This window comes from Lonchura striata, chromosome 21 (assembly GCF_046129695.1).
Source record: "Lonchura striata isolate bLonStr1 chromosome 21, bLonStr1.mat, whole genome shotgun sequence".
Taxonomy (NCBI): Eukaryota; Metazoa; Chordata; class Aves; order Passeriformes; family Estrildidae; genus Lonchura; species Lonchura striata.
In genome coordinates, this window is record NC_134623.1 from 851,657 (window position 1) to 871,515 (window position 19,859).

The window sequence follows — 19,859 nt, forward strand, 5'->3', positions numbered from 1 at the left end:
CCGGGACCCCCCCAAAACCCGGGACCCCCCCGGAGCCGCTCACCCGGACAGGACCCCCAGCACGAGGTTGAGCATAAAAAAGGAGCCGATGATGATGAGGGGGATGAAGTAGAGCCAGTTCCAAGTGTTCCCTGAGGCATCGTTGCTCTGGGGGGGGGGGGGAGCGGCAAATTGGGGGGGGTCCCAAAAATGTCCCGTGATGCCCCCCGGGGGTCCCGTGAATAGCGGGGGGGGTCCCAAAAATGTCCCGTGAATAGCGGGGGTCCCAAAAATCGGGAGGGAGTCCCAAAAATTGGGGGGGTCCCAAGAGCTGAAGAGGGGGGCCGGGGACCCGGGGGGGTCCCCAGGGGATTTCCCCTGAGCTGGGGGGCGACACGGGGACACCGGGCGGCACCGGGAAGGCACCGGGAGGGGAAAGGAGGGCACCGGGCGGCGCCAAGCAGCACCGGGAGGGCACCGGGAGGGGAAAGGAGGGCACCGGGCGGGCACCGAACAGCACCGGGCGGGAAAAGGAGGGCACCGGGCGGCGCCAAGCAGCACCGGGAGGGCACCGGGAGGGGAAAGGAGGGCACCGGGCGGGCACCGAACAGCACCGGGCGGGCACCGGGAGGGGAAAGGAGGGCACCGGGCGGGCACCGAACAGCATCAGGCAGCACCGGGCAGCCCCGGGCGGGCACCGGGAGGGGAAAGGAGGGGGCACCGGGTGGCGCCAAGCAGCACCGGGCGGGCACCGGGAGGGGAAAGGCGGACACCGGGAGGGGCCGGCCCTCACATAGTAGAGGAGGTCGGTCCACCCTTCCATGGTGATGCACTGGAAGACGGTGAGCACGGCGAAGAGGATGTTGTCGAACTGCGTGATGCCGTAGTTGGGCCCCTCCCAGTACTTCTTGCACTTGGTGCCGTTGGGGCAGATCCGCGCCGGCTCGTCCGTCCCGCACGGGACCTCCACCTTGATCTCGTCTGGGGACGGCGGCGTTGTGCTCTGACCCCCGCGGTGTCCCCGGACACCCCCGGCGTCCCCAGGACCCCCCCCACGGTGTGACAGAAATAACCGGGGCCTATTAATGGCCAATTAACGGCTTCATCAAGGGACAGCGGCAATTAGGACGTTCCAAATCCAGCGCCCGGGGAGATTTTTTTTTTTTTGGGGGGGGGGGGTGGTGGGACAGGGAGGAAACTGAGGCAGGAAGGAATGGGGGGGAGGGAGATTGGGGAAATTTGGGGGAAACTGGGGAAGTTTGGGGAAACTTAGGGGAATTTGAGGGGGGATTCGGGGGGAGCCAAGGGGGGTTAGAGGGGATTTGGGGGGATTTTGGAAGGTTTTGGGGGGTTTGGAGGGGATTGGGAGGGTTGGAGAGGGATTTGGGGGAGTTCTGGGGAGGTTTAGGGGGGTATGGGGAGATTGGGGGTTTGGGGGGGTTGGAGGGGATCCGGGGGGTTTGAGGAGGTTTAGGGGGGTTAGAGGGGATTTGGGGGGTTCTGGGGACACCTGCGGGCGTGGCGCCCCACCTGTGACCAGGTCGAAGCAGGTGGTGTGGAATTTGCCCATATAAAACTCTAATCCTATGATGGCGAAGATGAGGATCGCGAAGAAGAGCAGGAGCCCGATCTGCAGCAGCGGGATCATCGCCTTCATGATGGACTTCAGCACGACTTGTAAACCTGCGGCAGCGGCAACTGAGCGGCCACGAGCCCCGGGACCGCCCCGGGAGCCCCCCTGGGACCCCCAAACTCCCCCTGGGACCCCCAAACCCCCCCTGGGACCCCCAAACCCCCCAGCACTCACTTGGGATCCCCGAGACCAGCTTGAGGGGCCGGAGCACGCGCACGGCCCGCAGCGTCCGCAGGTCGAACTGGGAGCCCACCGAGGCCAGGATGCTGCGGGGACAGCGGGGTCAGCGGCCCTGGGGACCCCCAGCTGGGCCACCGTGGCTACCGAGAGCGGCCACGGCCACTGACACATCCCAGTGCGGCCAGGGACCCCCAGGAGACACCAAGTCCAAGGGCCACCACTGCCCCTGTGGCTACCAAGAGCCACCGCATCTTCCGTGAGCCACCACGAGCCCGTGGCCACCCAGTCACAGCTGTCACAAGTCCTGTGTACCCGGCACGCAGCCACCGGCCCCTGGCCACCGCGAGCCCCAAATCTTTGCCACGCGGCCACCAACCCCGGCCACCACGAGCCCCCCGTGTCCCCGTCACACGGCCACCAGCCCCGGCCACCACGAGCCCCCCGTGTCCCTGTCACACGGCCACCGGCCCCTGGCCACCGCGAGCCCCAAATCTTTGCCACGCGGCCACCAGCCCCGGCCACCACGAGCCCCCCGTGTCCCCGTCACACAGCCGCGGGCCCGTGGCCACCGGGAGCCCCCCGTGTCCCCGTCACACGGCCGCCAGCCCCGGCCACCACGAGCCCCCCGTGTCCCCGTCACACGGCCGCGGGCCCGTGGCCACCGGGAGCCCGCGGCGGAGCTGTGCCAGCCCCCGCCGGCCCCCGCGTGTCCCCGCCGCAGGGCCACGTGCGGCGGGGCCGGCAGCCGGTGCCGCCGGCGCGGGCGGTCGCCCGGGGATATTTTTAGCCTCTTCCGGCGATGCTGCCGCTGGTGGCTGATGCCAAGCGCCGGTGCCAGCCCCGGGGCTGGCGGCCGCCGGCCAGCACCGGCCCCCGGTGTCCCCGAAGGGCTGCAGGGGTGGAGGGGGGTCCCGGGTGGACCGTGGGGCTGGGGGAGGGTCGCCTGTTGCCGTGGCAACCGGGCGGCGATGCTCACCCCCCACCCCCCATTGGGGTCAGGACTGGGCCCCCCCCCGCCAGTGACCCCCAAAAGCCGCAGTGACCCCGACTGAGCCACCTCTGCCACTCACCCCCAACCACCCCAATTAATGCACCCCCAATTAATGCACCCCCAATTGATTCACCTCCAATTACTTCACCCCCAATTAGCCCACCTCCCAATGCCGGAACAGGGGGTGGGGGTCGCAGAGATGGGGGGTGAGGGGCAGAGGATGACACGGGACAGAGCCCCCCCCTCCCCAGAGGAGCTCCCAAAAACTCCTGCCTCAGTTTCCCCGCTGAGGAAACACGGGGTTCTCTGTCACTGGGGCGGGGCTGTGACCAGGGGGTCTTTGTCACGGGGTGGGGTGGGGGTCTCTGGGGTGGTGGTCCCACGGCCGGGGGGATTTTGGATCCGGGAGGGGGCTGAGGTGTGGGAGGGGGGGTTTACCGGGAGCTGGCGGCAGCAGCGCCGCGCGCTGAGTGACACCGCGGGGACGCGTTGTGACAGCGCCACGGGGGACACGGGGACAGCGACAACGGGCACGTGGGACACGCGGGTGGGACACAGGTGGGACACGGGTGGGACACGGGTGGGACACGCAAGTGGGACACATGTGGGCAGGGAAGGGTGGGGAAGGGCGGGGTCCCACACCCGCGCGCGGTCCCGTCCCCAAACCGCCGCCGCCCCCGCGTGTCCCGCGGGGTCTCCGCGGTGTCCCTCACCCCGTGAGCACCACCACGAAGTCCATGACGTTCCAGCCGTTGCGCAGGTAGGAGCCTTTGTGGAAGGCGAAGCCCAGCGCGATGATCTTGATCCCCGCCTCGAAGCAGAAGATGCCGATGAAGTACGGCTCCGTGTCGTCCTGCGGCGCGGGACGGGGGTCGGGGGATGACAAAAACCTCCGCACGCCCCCCGTCCCCGCGGGGTGAGGGGGTCAGCGCTGCCCCCGGCTCCCTCCAGCCCTCCCCAGGTGGCCCCGGGTGGAGGCGGCGTGGCCCAGATTCCCAGTAAGGAGGAAATTGGGACGCCGGCGGCTCCGGGGGGAACTGGGAATCGTGGCCAGCGTGGGCCAGGTGCGGGCTGGCCACCCCCCCACGCCGGGCATCGGGGCAGGGACACGGCAGGGACCCCGCGGTGGGCTGGGGACACTCGATGGGACCCCCAGGGTGGTCGGGGACCCCCGGCAGAACCCCCAGGGACCCCACCAAAGCTGGTGGCGTGGCCGGGCACCTCCGCTGGGTCTTGCAGGAGCCCCCAGGGCTGGCAGGGACCCTCCCCAGGAGCCCTCAGCTCACCAGCCGCTCCGACATGGGGGTCTTGTCCTCGTCGGGCAGGTGCTGCTCCAGCGCCAGGACGATGCAGTTCGCGATGATGGTGGCTAAAATCATGTATTCAAAAGGAGTGGAGGGCGAGTCAAGGAAAAAAAACAAACGGAGCTGGGGGACCCCTAAGCCGCGCTGATGTGGGGGAAACTGAGGCAGGAGTGCGGCCGCGGGGTGCCCAAAGCGAGGCCCAGGCGCTCGCCGTGCCCCGGTGTCGGCGCCCCGCGTGTTCTGCAGCTCGTTAATTAATTCCCTCATCAAAGCGGCAGCCGCGGCCTCGGCTCCGCGGCGCGATCAAAGCGCCCCGGGGACAGCGGGACCCGCCGCGACCGACACGGCCCCGCTGGGCCCGCGGGCACCGGGCAGCGGCGCCCCCGCGGCTTGCCGGGACGTGTCCGTGTCCCGTCTCGCGTCCCCGTGTCCTGCCCCACGGCGCTGTGCCCGCATGCCACCCCACCCCGTGGCCGTGGTGGCACTGGAGGGTGCAAAGATGAGGCTGGGGGGGCTGTGGGAGCCCAGCCTGGCACGGCACGGGTATCACACCCGGATCTCCGGCCTCCGCTGCTCTCCAACATGGCCCTCTGGCACCGGACAGCTGCCCGCGTCCAGCGTGGCACCGGTCATCCAGCCTGGCACCACGGGGCCACCCGGAACGGCCACCCCGCCCCACCGTCCTGGCCATCCAGCACAGCACTGGCAGCTGGCACGGGCACCGGGCACGGCCCTGGCACAGAGACCCGGTGCTGCTGCCCGGCACAGCTTCCTGGCACGGCACGGTTCTCCGGCACCGCTTCCCGGTACAATATGTCTCCCGGCACCTCTATCTGGGCCAGCGCGGCTCCCTGGCATGGCACGGTTACCCAGCACGGCTCCCGGTACCGGGATCTGGCCCAGCACCGCTCCTTGGCACAGCCCGGGGATCCATCACGCCTCCCGGTACCGGGATCTGGCCCAGCACCGCTCCTTGGCACAGCCCGGGGATCCAGCACGGTTCCCCGGCATGGCACAGCTCCCAGAGCCGGGATCCGGCCCGGCTCCTGGCGCGGCCCGACCATCCGGTGCCGGATTCCGGCCCGGCACGGCTCCTGGCACGGCCCGGCCCGGCAATCGGGGCAGCGGAGCGCGGCGATGCAGCACGGCTCAGCACGGCTCAGCGCGGCTCAGCGCGGCTCAGCACGGCACAACCTCCCAGCCATGGGGCTCTGCGCCCCCAGACCGAGCTCGGGGGGTTCTCCCGCCCCTCCACGCCATGCCCCCCGCCTCGGGACTCCCCCCAGGACGGATTTTTGGGGGACCAACCCCCGGCTGCCGCCGCCGCCCCCTCGCCCCGGGACCGGCGTGGGAGGCTCAGCGTGCCGCAGGATGGGACCCGCAGGGTGGGGGGCGGGGGGCGATGCATCACCCCCCCCCAGCACCCCGGAACGCCCCGACACCCCCAGACCCCTGCCCGGCCCCGCCGCGAACCCCCCCCCGCCCCGGTGCGCGGGGACCGGCGCTCCCGTCACCGCCCCGGCCCCGCTGCGGCACCGGCCGCGACCCCCGCCCGCACCCTCGGGACCCCCGCGCCGCTGTTTGGGGGGCACCGAGGGGATGTCTGCGCCTCCAGAGTCCCCCCCGGATGGGGGGACCCCCCAAAAAGCTCGAGGTGGAGGCAGAGACCCCCAAAACCGCGTCGGTCCCCCCCCAGACCGCCGGGAGAGGGGGCAGGGGGTGGTTTTGGGGTGGCAGTGGCTGTTTTGGGATGGTTTTGGGGGTCCTTTTGGGAGCTCTTTTTTGGGTCGCTGCTGCCGGCCGAGTGTTTTAGGGGGCAGAAAAAGGGGGAAGGGGCTCGGAGGAACACCAAGGGCAGCAGGGGGAAGTTACACCTCCCCAAAATAGCCCCAGATAGCCCAAAATAGCCCCAAAAAACCCCAAAATAGCCCCCAAAAAACCCAGACACCCCCGCTGGGTGGAGGGGATGGATCTGGGGCCACCCCAAGTCTCTGTGGGGACCCCAGAGGGATGGAAATGGGGGGACAGGAGGGATGTGGGGTGAGGGAAGGGGGGGACGCCAGCTCACACATCCTCCCCAGAAACGGGGTACCCGGAGGTGCTGCTGCAATGGGGCCCCCATTTCCCACCCCCGGATGAGCGGGACCCCCCAGTTTGGGGACAGGGGTGGGACTGGGGGGGCAGCAGGGTCATGGGGAGGGAAATGGGGTCCCCCATGCAGGGCAGGGAATGGGGACCCTGAAAAGGGGGTCAGGGACCCCAGTGAGGGACACGGGATGGGGACCCCGATGTGGGGCTGGGGACCCCAGTGCAGGACACGGTGACCCAGTACAGGGATGGTGACCCCAATACGGGCGCGCAGAGGTGACACACGACCGGAATGGGGACCCCAGCTCAGGGCAGGAAAACGGGGTCCTCGATGGAGGTCAGGGCATGGGGGACCCTCGTGCAGGTCAGGGGAACCCCAGAGCAGGTCAGGGGATGGAGCCACAGTGTCGGGACCCCAAAATGGGGCTGGCGGTCCCAATACAGGACAGGGTGACCACAAAATGGGGCCGGGGGTCCCAATATGGGGCTGAAGAGCTCATGCAGGACAGGGTGACCCCAAAATGGGGCTGGGGGCCCCAGTGCAGGACAGGGTGACCCCAATGAGGGCCGGAGGTCAGGGCTGTGGGCTGGGCTCGGGCTCCTTGTGCCCGTCCCACCGTCCCATCATGGGGGGGGCACGGGGCGCCAGAGCCGGGTCCCCTCATGCCAGGGAGAGGTGGGAATAGGGGTGTCCGGTGCAGGGTCGCGGGGGGCCCCCCCACATAAAGGATATGGCCATTCGGTGATCTTTTTGGCGTATTTCCTCACCACGTTGTCCTCGCTGAAGAGGAAGAGCGAGCGGTTGACGGTGAGGCAGTTCTGCCGCACCGGGATGGGGTTGTACAGGGCCATGGTGCGGGCGCGCTGGGCCATGGACTGCTTGTAGAGCCGCTGCGCCCCGGGGGGGCCCTGCCGCGGGCCCCCCCCCGCCGCTCCCCGGCCCCCCGCCGCCGCCCCGGGGCCGCTCCCGCCGCCGCCGGGCCCGTAGCGGGCCGCCACCTCCTCTCCGAAACGAGCCATCCCGCCGGGCGGGGGGGGTCACGCTGCTGAGGCCGGCACCGCCGAGGAGCTCATCACATCCCATGGGCACCCCCCCAAAAAAAAACCTCGGGGGGGGTCGGGGTCCGGTCCCGACCGGGCGCGAGGCGCTCAGGAAGCGGCGGACGGCGGCAGCGGCGCCGGTATCCCGAGCATCCTCCGGTTGCGGCGCGCCCCCCCCACGAGCCGGTGCGGCGGGGGGGGGGGGGGAGACACCCCCGGTAGAACGGGGGGGTCCGCGGGATGCGGGGGTCTCTCAGCTGCGGCTCGCGGTGCCCCGGAGCGAGGAGCGGGGGGGTCTCTCCGCTGCGGTGTCCCGGAGGATGCGGGGGGCTCCTCTCTTGCGGTGCCCCCCCCGCAAACCGGTGCGGAGGGGGGGCTCCCCCCCGGTGTCAAGGGGGTCTCCGACGCTGCGGCTCCCGGCGCGGGGGGGTCCCGGTGCCCCGGAGGGGGTTGCGGGGGTCCTGGCGCTGCAGCTCGCGGTGTCCCGGTTCCGGCGGGCGGGGGGGGGGGGGGGTCCCGAGCCCCTCGCTGCGGTTCCCGGTGCCCCCGGTGTGGGGGGGTCCCTTCGGCGCGGCTCGCGGTGCCCCGGAGCGGGGGTCCCGGCGCTGCGGTTCGCGTTGCCCCCCCCCGGGAGGGGGTTGCGGTAATTTGGGGCGGTGGGGGGGGGGGGGGGGGGATGGCGGGGGGAGAGGAGAGGAAGAGGAGCGGAAAAACCCGGGGGTCTCTCAGCGCATCCCGGCGCCCCCGGCCCGGAGCATCAGTGACAGGTTGGTGGGGAGAAAAAGGTAAAAAAAAAATCCCCCTCCTCAAAAATCCCCCAAAACGGCGACAAAATCCAAAGGATAGGGGGGAAAAAAATTATTTAAAAAATTAAAAAAAAAAAAAAGGGGAAGGCGCTTTGGAGGGGGGGAGGTGGTGCCCCCCCCGGGGCGGCGGGGCCGGGCGGGGGTCGCCGTCAGCCCCCCGGCAGCAGCGGGGTGGCGGGGCCCATCGGGCCGGGCTGCGGCAGAGCTCGCGCTGCTGCTGCTGCTGCTGCTGCTGCTCCTCCTCCTCCCGCTCTCCTTCCCCCCCACCCCACCGATACCCGGGACCTTCCTCCTCCTCCTCCTCCTCCTCCTCCTCCTCCTCCTCCTCCTCTTCCTCCTCCTCCTCCTCCTCCTCCTGCCCCTTCACCCCCCCAGAGTGCTCGGGACCTTCCTCTTCTCTCTCCTCTTCCTCCTCCTGACCCCCCCTCCTCCCCAATGCCTGGGACTTCCCCCTCTTCCTCTCCCCTCCCTTTAACGACCCCTTAATTATTTAACGCGCTTTAATTACCCCACCGCTGCCTCAGTTTCCCCACGCCGTCACCCCGCTGCCACCCTCCCCAGCTCATTGGGGGACAGCGGCCCTGTCCCATCCCCCCCTCCCCACTGTGTGCCTCCACCCCCCACCCCGTGACCCCCCAAAAAAGTCCGAACTGGGTCAGCGGGTGCCCCCCAGCCCCCGCTGACGTCACGGCCTTTTGTCCCCAGCGTCGCTTTTGTCCCCGCAGCCGCCGCACGTGGCCCGGCCGGTGCCACCCCCGGGGCCACCGGGACCCCGAGACACCCGGCCGGGGGGGCCGCGGGGACGGGGGGGACACGAGCTCCGCCGGGTCCCCCCCGGGGCCGGGAGGACCCCAAACAGGGGCTGTCCCCAGAGGGGGGGCTGATGCCACCCGGGAGCGATGGGGACCTGGAAACGGGGAATGGCACCGCACCTGGGCATGGCAACACACCTGGGCACACCTGGGCACGGCCCCGCACCCGTGTGACCCCGGCTGTCACTGGTGTCCCCAGCACCTCCAGGTCCCCAAATTTCGGGCTCAGCCCTTTCTCCCAGCCGGGCGGTGTTGGTGTCCCCATGGGGGTGGCACTGTCCCCATCCTTGTCCCCATGGGGGTGGCAGTGTCCCCATCACCCTGTGTCCCCATCCCTGTCCCCGTGTCCCCATGGGGGTGGCAGTGTCCCCATCCCTGTCCCCATGGGGGTGGCAGTGTCCCCACCCCTGTCCCCATCACCCGGTGCCCCCAGCCCTGCCACACGCCTGCCACCATCCCCGCAGCCCTGGCAGGTGTCACCACGGTGGCCACCAGGGTGGCCTCTGATCAGCCCCTGCAGGTGGCCACCGCCTCCTCGCGGGGACGCGCTAATGAGCCACCACGCTGTCACCGTGGTGTGCCCGGTGCCACCGCCGTGTCCCCGGTGCCACCGCGGTGTGCCCGGTGCCACCGCCGTGTCCCCACGGCCACGTCCAGCTGCCACCCTGCAGGACACCTGGGCACGCGGGCACAGCCTGGGCTGGACACGGGGACACGGAGGGGACACGGAGAGGACATGGAAGGGGACATGGAGGGGACATGGAGGGGACATGGAGGGGGACATGGGGGTCTGCCAGTCTTTGGGGACACAGGATGATGGGGACAGGGATGGGGACACTGCCACCCCCATGGGGACATGGGGACAGGGACGGGGACAGGGATGGGGACAGTGCCATCCCCATGGGGACAGGGATGATGACGTGGAGCCATGGGGGGGGGGGGTGCGGGTTAGGGCAGCAGTCGGTTGCTATGGAATCCCGTTGCTATGGAATCCCGTTGCTATGGACCCCGTTGCCATGAGCCCCCTGTCGGTTTGGGGCCCGTTGCTATGGAGACGGACGCTCTGAACGGCGTTGCCATGGAGCCCATGGCTATGGGACACCCCGTTGCCAGGGACCCCGTTGCCATGGTCCCTGTTGCTAGGGACCCCGTTGCCAGGGACCCCGTTGCCATGGTCCCCGTTGCCAGGGACCCCGTTGCCAGGAACCCCGTTGCTATGCACCCCGTTGCCATGGTCCCAGTTGCTAAGGACCCTGTTGCCATGGTCCCCGTTGCCAGGGACCCCGTTGCCAGGGACCCCGTTGCTATGCGCCCCGTTGCCATGGTCCCCGTTGCCATGCTCCCCGTTGCCATGGTCCCCGTTGCCATGCTCCCCGTTGCCATGCTCCCCGTTGCCATGGAGCCCCCGCCGCAATGTGCCCCGTTGCTATGGAAACACGTCGCTGCGGACCCCCGTTGCTATGGAGCTCCCGTTTCTATGGGCTGCCGTAAGTCACCGCGCTGCGGCGCCGCCAGGTGTCGCGAACGCCGCCGGAGGGGCGGGGCCGCCGGGAAGGGCTCCGCCCCCTCGCCGTGTCTGGGCCAATCAGCTCGCGGTAACGGAGAGGAAGGGGCGGAGCCTGGGGAGCGCAGCCGGAACCGGTCGGTGGGGCCGGGGGGACCCCGGGAGAGCCCGGTAAGGACTGGGAAACAGCCGGGAAACAGCTGGGTAACAACCGGGTAACGGCCCGGTAACGGCACATCCCGGGAGAGCCCGGTAAGGACCGGGAAACAGCCGGGAAACAGCTGGGTAACAACCGGGTAACGGCCCGGTAACGGCACATCCCGGGAGAGCCCGGTAAGGACCGGGAAACAGCTGGGTAACAACCGGGTAACGGCCCGGTAAGGGCACATCCCGGGAGAGCCCGGTAAGGACCGGGAAAAGACCGGTAACAGCCCTGTACGGTTCGGTACCAGCGCGGTGACAGCCCGGTTACAGCCCGGAGACTCCAAACTGCGCGGGGACCTCTCCCAGTACAGACCAGTGAGTGCTGCCCCCATCCCAGTACAGACCACTGACCGGTGCCTCTCTCCCAGTACAGACCAGTGAGTGCTGCCCCCATCCCAGTACAGACCACTGACCGGTGCCTCTCTCCCAGTACAGACCAGTGAGTGCTGCCCCCATCCCAGTACAGACCAGTGACCGGTGCCTCTCTCCCAGTACAGACCAGTGAGTGCTGCCCCCATCCCAGTACAGACCACTGACCGGTGCCTCTCTCCCAGTACAGACCAGTGACCGTTCACGCCTCCCAGTTGGGCCCGGGGGCTCCCCAGTGACCTCCAGAGACCCTCGGCCATGGTGAGTGGGGGCGGAGCCACCGGGACGTCACCCTGGGGTCACCCTGGGGTCACATCGGGGTCACAGAGGGGTCACATCGGGGTCACACTGTGGGTTCACACGAGGGTCACACTGAGGTCACACTGAGGGGTCACAGAGGGGTCACAATGAGGTGACCCCAAGGTCACCCCCCAATTTCTCTCCCCAGGGTGAGCGCAAGGGCACCAACAAGTACTACCCGCCTGACTTCGACCCTGCCAAGGTGGGCTGGGGGGATTCGGGAGGTCCTGGGGAGGTCTTGGGGGGGTTTCAGGGGGTTTTGGGTGTGTTTGATGGGTTTTGGGGGGCTGAAAATGGAATTCTGGGGGGGGGCACGAGTCTCTGTGTGGATTTTGGCGGGGGGCAGAACTGGATTTTGGGAATTTTAGGGGGGCTATGTGTGTGTGTGTGTGTGTGTGTGTATTTTGGGGGGCCAGAACTGGATTTTGGGGGTGTTGGTGTGGATTTTGAGGGGCCAGAATGTAGTTCTGGGATTTTTGAGGGGGCTGGAAATGAAGCTTCAGGATTTTTTGGGGTGCCGGCTGTGTGTGTGTGGATTCTGGGGGGCTGGGAAGGGTTTGTGTGGATTTTGGGGTGCTCTGTGTGTGTGTGTGTGTGTGTATTTTGGGGGTCCCACCCCCTTCCCTGACCCCCCCTTTCTCCCCCCTGCCCCCCAGCATGGCTCCCTCAACAAATACCACCACAGCCACCCCCTGCGCGAGCGCGCCCGCAAGCTCTCCCAGGGCATCCTCGTCATCAGGTGAGGACACCCCAGGATGTCCTGGGGACACCCCAGAAATGTCCCCTTGTGCCCCCAAACCCTCCTGACCCCCCAAAACCCCCCCAGGTTCGAGATGCCCTTCAACATCTGGTGCGATGGCTGCCAGAACCACATCGGGATGGGTGAGTCCCACCCCCCCCCAAATCCTTCTGGGGGGAGTTTGGAGGGGCCCCAAAGGGGTTTTGGGGGTCCAGTTTTGGGATTTTCGTTCCCATTGATGTCTCAGTGGATTTGGGATTGGTTTCGGGGTGATTTTGGGGGTTTTTTTGAGATCCAGTTTTGGGATTTTTCCATCCTATTGATTTGCCAATGGATTTCGGGTTGGCTTTGGGGCAGTTTCAGGGTTTTTGGGCTCCTGTTCTGGGATTTTCCATCCCATCAATCTCTCAGTGGGTTTGGGTTGGTTTTGGGGTGATTTTGAGTTTTTGTGGGATCCCCAAATCTGTGGTGGGGGCCGCTTTACCCCCCTCATGCCCCCACAGGTGTCAGGTACAATGCTGAGAAGAAGAAGGTGGGGAGCTACTACACCACGCCCGTGTACAGGTGAGTCCCGGCACCTCCCTGACCTGTGTGCACACCTGGGGGACGTTTCGGGGACCCCCCTGAGCCGCGTGGCGCCCCCAGGTTCAGGATGAAGTGTCACCTGTGCGTCAACTACATCGAGCTGCAGACGGACCCTGGGAACTGCGACTACGTCATCGTCAGCGGTGCCCGGCGCAAGGAGGAGCGCTGGGAGCCCGAGGACAGCGGCCAGGTGCTGCCCACCAGTGAGTCCCAGTATGGCCCAGTGCCTCCCAGTGTCCCATTCCTGGCATGAGGACAAGGGGACAGCGGCCAGGTGCTGCCCACCAGTGAGTCCCAGTATGGCCCAGTGCCTCCCAGTGTCCCATTCCTGGCATGAGGACAAGGGGACAGCGGCCAGGTGCTGCCCACCAGTGAGTCCCAGTATGGCCCAGTGCCTCCCAGTGTCCCATTCCTGGCATGAGGACAAGGGGACAGCGGCCAGGTGCTGCCCACCAGTGAGTCCCAGTATGGCCCAGTGCCTCCCAGTGTCCCATTCCTGGCATGAGGACAAGGGGACAGCGGCCAGGTGCTGCCCACCAGTGAGTCCCAGTATGGCCCAGTATGGCCCAGGGACCCCTGCCAGGGTCAGGGTCACGGTGATCCCAGTTCTTCCCAGTATGTCCCAGTCTCCCCAGTCCCCCCATCTCCCCGGTGTCCCTGCTGCAGCCCCGGAGCAGCGGGAGCGCCTGGCGATGGACGCGATGTTCCGCCTGGAGCACGGCGTGTCGGACCGGGGGGTGCTGGAGCGCGCCGCCCCCACGCTGGCGCGGCTGCAGCAGGCGCAGCACGCCTGGAAGGACGACTTCAGCCTCAACAGCCGCCTGCGCCGGCGCTTCCGGGTCAGTGGGGGCTGCGGGGCCCCGAAACAGCCCCAGAATCCTCTAAAAATCCCCCCTGGAATCCCCCTGAAACAGCCCCTGAATCCCCTAAAAACCCTTCCCGAAATCCCCCCTTAAATCGCTTAAAACAGACTCTGAATCCCCTAAAAAATCCCCCCCAAAATCCACTAAAACAGCCCTAACATCCCCTAAAAATCCCCCTCCCGGAAATCCCCTAAAAATCCCCCCCAAAATCCTCTAAAACCCCTCTTGGAAATTGCCTAAAATACCCCTTAAAACCTCTAAAAACCTCCCCTAAATCCCCCCTAAACTGCTTAAATCACCCCCTAAATCCCCTAAAACTCTCCCCTAAATCCCCCTTTAAATCCCCTAACCCCCCCATGAAATCCCCTAAAAAAAAAAAACCCTAAATCCCCTAAAAACCTCCCCTAAATACTCTAAAAAACTACCTACCCTTAAATCCCCTAAAACCCCATAAAATTCCCTCCCGTAAATCCCCTAAAAACCCTCCCCTAAAACCCTCCCGTAAATACCCTAAAAACGCTCCCTCAATCCCCCTTGGGCACTCCAGAACACCCCAAAAAACCTCAAAAAAAGCCCAGCAAGCGCTTCCTGCCCTGCCGGGAGTCTCGGGCACCCCCGGGGGTCTCCGCCCCTCGCCCCCAGCCCCATTTCGCCCCCCCAGGAGGAGAAGAAGACGCTGAAGGAGGAGGAAGAGGAGGCGGCGGCGCTGCAGGCGAAGGCCGGGCTCAGCATCCCTCTGCTCCGCGAGGAAGAGGAGGACCGCCGCCTCGCCGCCCTGCTCACCCTCCGCGCCCCTGATTGTGCGTGGGGAGGGGTCCCGGGGTGGCTTTTTGGGGGTCCCCGAGCCCTGCTGACCCCTCCCGGTTCTGTCCCCCCCCCAGCCTACGAGGAGAAGCAGCGGCTGAAGCGCTCCGAGATCTCCCAGCGCCCCTGGTTCAGCCCCCGAACGGCCGGGGGGGCGCTCCAGAAAATGGGGCTGGGGTCGCCACGGCCACCGAGGGCAGCCCCGGGACCCCCCCCGACCCCCGCCGGGCTCGGCATCGTGCGGAGGAAGGCGGCGGAGGAGGGGGCGCAGCCGGTACCGCGGGAGACCCCCGAGAGCCGAGCGGAGCTGCCCGGTGCCGTCCCCCAGGCTGGGGGGGCTCCCCGGGACCCCCCCGGTGCCGCCGCCCCCCCCGGCCCGTCCCTCGTCGCAGACTATTCGGACTCCGGTTCCGAGAGCCCCTGAGCGGGGTTTGGGGCGGGTCGGGACCCCCAAAACCGGGGGGGTGATCCGGGGGGGGGGGTCCCGAGCCCCTTCCCGTGACGCCCACCCGAGACCCCCACCCGTCTGTAATTTGCACCCCCAAAATTAAAAAGCTCCGGTGGATCCCCGCGGTGTCCGCGCGTTCTCCCGCCGGGGCGGGGCCCGGGAGGGGCGGGGCCCGGAAAGGGGCGGGGTCCGGAAAGGGGCGGGGCCCGGAAAGGGGCGGGGCCCGGAAAGGGGCGGGGCCCGGAAAGGGGCGGGGTCCGGAAAGGGGCGGGGCCCGGAAAGGGGCGGGGCCCGGAAAGGGGCGGGGTCCGGAAAGGGGCGGGGCCCGGAAAGGGGCGGGGCCCGGAAAGGGGCGGGGCCCGGAAAGGGGCGGGGCCCGGAAAGGGGCGGGGCTCTGCGCGTGGTTCTGCCGCGCTTTCCCGTGGATCTGCCCCGTGGATCTGTCGCGCTGTCCCGTCGCTCTGCCCTGTTTTTTATCGCGTGGCTCCATCCCGTGGCTCTGTCGCGATGGCGCTCGAGTCGCTGCGCTACCGGCGCGGTTCCCTGGAGGTGCTGAACCAGCGGCTGCTGCCGGGGCAGCTCCGCTACGAGCGGGTGGGGGACGTGCAGCGGGCCTGGGCGGCCATCCGCGACATGGAGGTGAGGGGAGACACCCCCCGATATCCCCCCCAAATGCCCCCGAGCCCCCCCGAACCCCCCAAATACCCCCGAGCCCCCCCGAACCCCCCAAATACCCCCGAGCCCCCCAATACCCCTGAGCGCTCCCCCCCCCCGGTCCTGAGTCCCCCAAATGCCCCCGAGCCCCCCCGAACCCCCCAAATACCCCCGAGCCCCCCAAATACCCCTGAGCCCCCCCCCCCGGTCCTGAGTCCCCCAAATACCCCTTGAGCCCCCCACCCCAATCCTGACACAAGCCCCCCCCCCAGAATCCTCTCAGGGGCGCCTCAGGATTGTTCTGTGCCCCGCCGTGTTTTGGGGACCCCCCAGTCCTCTCGTGGGGGTCTCAGGGTTGTTCTGTGCCCCCCCAGGGTGCCCCGCCGTGTTTTGGGGACCCCCCAGCCCTCTCGTGGGGGTCTCAGGGCTGTTCTGTGCCCCCAGGTGCGGGGGGCTCCGGCCATCGCCCTGCTGGGCTGCCTCAGCCTGGCCGTGGAGCTGGCGGGGGGCGCGGGACCCCAGGAGGATCTGGGGGCGCTGGAGGAGTTCGTGGGGCAGAAATTGGGGTTCCTGCTCAGCGCCCGCCCCACGGCCGCCAACCTGGGCCGCGAGGCCGAGCGGCTGCGGGGCTGGGTCCGCCAGAGGGTGGAGACCCCCGGGGTCACCCCAGAAGAGCTGCGGGAGAGGTGACGGTGCTGGGGGAGGGGGGTCTCGGGTGGTTCCTGGGGGGAGTTTTGGGGTCCCAGGTGGGGATTTGGGGTTTTGGGGGGGGTTTGGGGTCCTGGGGTCGCTTTGGGGTGGGATTGGGGTCAGGATTTGGGGTGGGTTTAGGGTGGGTTCAGGGTCAGGATTTGGGGTGGGTTTGGGGTCAGGATTTGGGGTGGATTTAGGGTGGGTTCGGGGTCAGGATTTGGGGTGGATTTAGGGTGGGTTCGGGGTCAGGATTTGGGGGGCCACCCCTGTCTCCTCCTGCCCAGCATCATCGAGTACATCGAGGGGCTGCTGGAGAAGGACCGCAGGGACAACCGGAGCATCGGGGCCCACGGGGCTGACGCCATCCTGGGGGGGCTCCCAAGGGGGGGCCCTGTCACCCTCCTGACCCACTGCAACACCGGGACCCTGGCCACGGCGGGCTACGGCACCGCGCTAGGTTCGGGGCACCGGGGGGCACTGGGGGCACTGGTGGGGCATTGGGGGAACTGAGGGGCACTGGTGGGCACTGGGGGGTCAAAGAGGGGAACTGGGGGGGCACTGGGGGAATTGAGGGGCACTGGTGGGCACTGGGGGGTCAAAGAGGGGAACTGGGGGGGCACTGGGAGAACTGAGGGGCGCTGGTGGGCACTGGGGGGTCAAAGAGGGGAACTGGGGGGGCACTGGGAGAACTGAGGGGCGCTGGTGGGCACTGGGGAGCACTGTGGGAGGGCCCAGGAGATTCTGGGGGCTGGGGGACACTGGAAGAGCACCGGGGGGGCACCAAGGGGTTCAGGGGGGCTCCCTGCCCCCGTTTTCCCCCCGGGGCTTTTGTGGCCTTGCTGTGCCGGGGTCCCTGAGGTGTCCCCGGTGTCCCCAGGCGTGGTGCGGGCCCTGCACCAGCGCGGGGCCCTGTCCCGGGTGTTCTGCACCGAGACCCGGCCCTACAACCAGGGCTCACGGCTGTCGGCGCTGGAGCTGCGCCACGACGGCGTCCCTGTCACCCTCATCGCCGACAGCGCCGCCGCCGCGGCCATGAGGCTGCACGGGGTGCACGGTGAGACCGGGGACACGGCGGGGACATGGGTGGGGACGTGGGGTGGGTGACAGAGTGGAGACGATGAAAAGGGGCACAGGGAAGGGACAGGTGCCGTGGGATAGGACGGGGACTGACGCACGGGCCTGAAGGGGGACAGATGACACGGGACAGCTGTGACCCTCCTCCGTCCCCAGCCGTGGTGGTGGGCGCCGACCGCGTGGCGGCCAACGGCGACGTGGCCAACAAGATCGGCACCTTCCAGCTGGCGCTGGCCGCGCGGCACCTGGGCATCCCCTTCTACGTGGCCGCCCCGAGCAGCACCTGCGACCCCACGCTGGCCTCGGGCGGCCTGATCCCCATCGAAGAGCGGCCGGGCACGGAGCTCACCCAGCTCGGGGGCGTGCTCCTGGCTGAGCCCGGTGGGTGCCGCGCGTGGGAGGCGGTGCGGGGCGAGCCGGGCGCCGGGGCGGCTCCCTGACCGGGCAGGGGGGCCGGGGTCGCCGTCAGAGCCCCCTGACCCCACGTGCCCCTTCCTCCCCCTCCCCGAATTCTGCAGAGGTCGACGTGTGGAACCCCGCCTTTGACGTGACGCCGCACGAGCTCATCACGGGCGGCGTCATCACGGAGCGGGGCCTCTTCGCCGCCTCGGAGGTGTGCGGGGAGCTGGCGGAGCGCGGGGAGCGCTGACGGCTCCCGCCCGGTGCAGCCCGCGGCCATGGCGGCGGGGGCGCCCCGGTAAATCCCGGCAGACTTTGCGGCAATAAAGCCTCGGTAAATCTCGACATTCTTTGCTGCAATAAAGCCTCGGTAAATCCCGGAATCCTTTGCGGCAGAAGCGCCCCGGTATATCCCGAGATCCTTTGCGGCAAATGCATCGGTGTATCCTATAGCCCTCTGCGGCAGCAAAGGCTGCCGGGATACACCGGGGCATTCTGCCGCAGAGCCTGCCGGGATTTATCGGGGCATTCTGCCGCAAAGCCTGCCGGGATATACCGGGGCATTTGCCGCAAGGACTGCCGGGATATACCGGGGCATTTCCCGCAAGGACTGCCGGGATATACCGGGGCATTTCCCGCAAGGACTGCCGGGATATACCGGGGCACCGGGGAACACCGTCGGGAGATTCTGGGGGTTGGGGGACACTGGAGGAGCACCAGAGGGCACCGAGGGGTACGGGGGGAATCCGTGCTCCCGTTTTTCCCCCCGGGGGTTTTGGGGCCTCGCTGTGACGCTCCGTGCGGCAGCAAAGGCTTCTGGGATACACCGGGGCATTCTGCCGCAGAGCCTGCCGGGATTTACCGGGGCATTCGCCGCAAGGACTGCCGGGATATACCGGGGCATTTGCCGCAGAGCCTGCTGGGATATACCGGGGCATTTCCCGCAATGGCTGCCGGGATATACCGGGGCATTCTGCCGCAAAGGCTGCCGGGATATACCGGGGCAATTGAGGCAATGTCCGCGGGATATACCGAGGCATTTGCCGTAAGGCCTGCCGGGATATACCGAGGCATTTCCCGCAATGTCTGCCGGGATATACCGGGGCATTTGCCGCAAGGACTGCTGGGATATACCGGGGCATTCTGCCGCAGAGCCTGCCGGGATATACCGGGGCATTCTGCCGCGAAGACTGCCGGGATATACCGGGGCATTTCCCGCAAGGACTGCCGGGATATACCGGGGCATTTGCCGCAAAGGCTGCCGGGATATACCGGGGCATTTCCCGCAATGGCTGCCGGGATATACCGAGGCATTCTGCCGCGAAGACTGCCGGGATATACCGGGGCAATTGCGGCAATGTCTGCCGGTATATACCGGGGCAGATACCGCAATGTCCGCCGGGATGCACCGGGGCGCTCTGGCCGCAAAGGCCGCCGGGATGCACCGGGGCGCCGCCGCCGCCGCCCTTTCCCGCCGTGCCCCGTGGCCGCCATGGCGCAGGGGCGGCCCAAGGCGGCGGCCAAGCGGCCCAAGGCGGCGGCGGCGGCGGCCCGGGGGGCTCGAGGCCCGCGGAAGGGAGGTGCGGCGGCCGCCGGGGCGGGGGAGCGGGGCTCCGGCGGGCCCGGGGGTGTCTCCGCGGCGGGGGCGAGGGGCGGGCTCAGGGCTGGGGTTGCAAGGGGGGCTCCGATTCGGGGGGGTCCCGTGGATGTCCCGCGGCTCTCCGCTGCCCTCGTGGCGGAGCCGGGGGCTGCCAGGTCGGTGTCTCAGCCCGCCCCGCTCTCCCCAGGCCGCAGCATCGCCCCCAAGAAGCTCCGCGTGGTGCAGCAGCAGCGGCTGAAGAAGGTGAGCAGGGCAGGGGCAGCTCGGGGGGGTCCGGGGCTCTGCCCTGCGGCCCCCTGAGCGCTCCCGGTTCCCCGGCAGCGCCTGGAGGTCGGGATCCGCATGCGGATCGAGCGGGAGGCGGCGCAGCGTGCGCAGGTCGCGCTCCCCAAGAAGCTGAGCCTGGTCAAGGCACCGGCGCCCGCCAAGGACGGAGCCAAGAAGGGCCGAGGCTGAGCCCCGCCCGGCCGGGAGCGACCCCCGAGCCCGCTGAGCTCCGCGCGGCTCGGGGGCGGCCCGCGCTGCCTTCAATAAAAGCCTTTCCTGTCCTGCCCGCACCCGCTGTCTGGTTTTTGGGGGTCGCAGAGGGCCTGGGGGGCTCCTGCAGGGGACGGGTGGAGAGGGGAGTGAACATCGGGGAAGCCCCGAGATTGCGGGGGGGTCCTGGTACCCCCGGGAAGGGTTTTGGGGAGCGGCGTCCGTGTCTGCGGGGGTGGGTAAAGGGTCCCCGGGGGTCTCGAGGGTCTCTGGGTGCCCAAGGAGGTCGCGCTGACCCCCAGGGGCATCCAC

General features: G+C 68.4%; 4 protein-coding genes across 4 annotated transcripts in view; 3 read left to right on the plus strand and 1 right to left on the minus strand.

Moving 5' to 3' along the window:
* The window catches only part of CACNA1A (calcium voltage-gated channel subunit alpha1 A), a 31,625-nt gene extending 24,218 nt beyond the window's left edge, over positions 1 to 7,407 (minus strand). The window contains exons 1-7 of the mRNA XM_077787652.1: positions 6,909 to 7,407; positions 4,070 to 4,175; positions 3,497 to 3,636; positions 1,787 to 1,878; positions 1,510 to 1,662; positions 773 to 960; positions 44 to 147 (exon numbers count right to left, since the gene is read on the minus strand). Coding sequence (XP_077643778.1) covers positions 44 to 147; positions 773 to 960; positions 1,510 to 1,662; positions 1,787 to 1,878; positions 3,497 to 3,636; positions 4,070 to 4,175; positions 6,909 to 7,195 — 1,070 coding nt within the window. The 5' untranslated portion in view covers positions 7,196 to 7,407. The remainder of the gene's footprint in view (positions 1 to 43; positions 148 to 772; positions 961 to 1,509; positions 1,663 to 1,786; positions 1,879 to 3,496; positions 3,637 to 4,069; positions 4,176 to 6,908) is intronic.
* Positions 7,408 to 10,435: 3,028 nt separating this feature from the next.
* Positions 10,436 to 14,626, plus strand: YJU2B (YJU2 splicing factor homolog B). Its single transcript, XM_077787653.1, has 10 exons — positions 10,436 to 10,509; positions 11,102 to 11,172; positions 11,360 to 11,413; positions 11,868 to 11,950; positions 12,038 to 12,093; positions 12,454 to 12,514; positions 12,596 to 12,738; positions 13,202 to 13,374; positions 14,060 to 14,198; positions 14,280 to 14,626. Exons 2-10 carry the CDS (start codon positions 11,170 to 11,172, stop codon positions 14,624 to 14,626), a joined length of 1,059 nt encoding a protein of 352 aa, XP_077643779.1. The 5' UTR covers positions 10,436 to 10,509; positions 11,102 to 11,169.
* A 419-nt stretch (positions 14,627 to 15,045) lies between these two features.
* On the plus strand, positions 15,046 to 17,815 carry MRI1 (methylthioribose-1-phosphate isomerase 1). The gene is made up of 6 exons (XM_077787706.1): positions 15,046 to 15,289; positions 15,749 to 15,990; positions 16,282 to 16,454; positions 16,875 to 17,051; positions 17,228 to 17,452; positions 17,590 to 17,815. Exons 1-6 carry the CDS (start codon positions 15,158 to 15,160, stop codon positions 17,718 to 17,720), a joined length of 1,080 nt encoding a protein of 359 aa, XP_077643832.1. The 5' UTR covers positions 15,046 to 15,157; the 3' UTR covers positions 17,721 to 17,815.
* A 1,137-nt stretch (positions 17,816 to 18,952) lies between these two features.
* Positions 18,953 to 19,627, plus strand: C21H19orf53 (chromosome 21 C19orf53 homolog). Its single transcript, XM_021550217.2, has 3 exons — positions 18,953 to 19,050; positions 19,258 to 19,313; positions 19,392 to 19,627. Exons 1-3 carry the CDS (start codon positions 18,963 to 18,965, stop codon positions 19,524 to 19,526), a joined length of 279 nt encoding a protein of 92 aa, XP_021405892.2. The 5' UTR covers positions 18,953 to 18,962; the 3' UTR covers positions 19,527 to 19,627.
* The last annotated feature ends 232 nt before the right edge of the window (positions 19,628 to 19,859 follow it).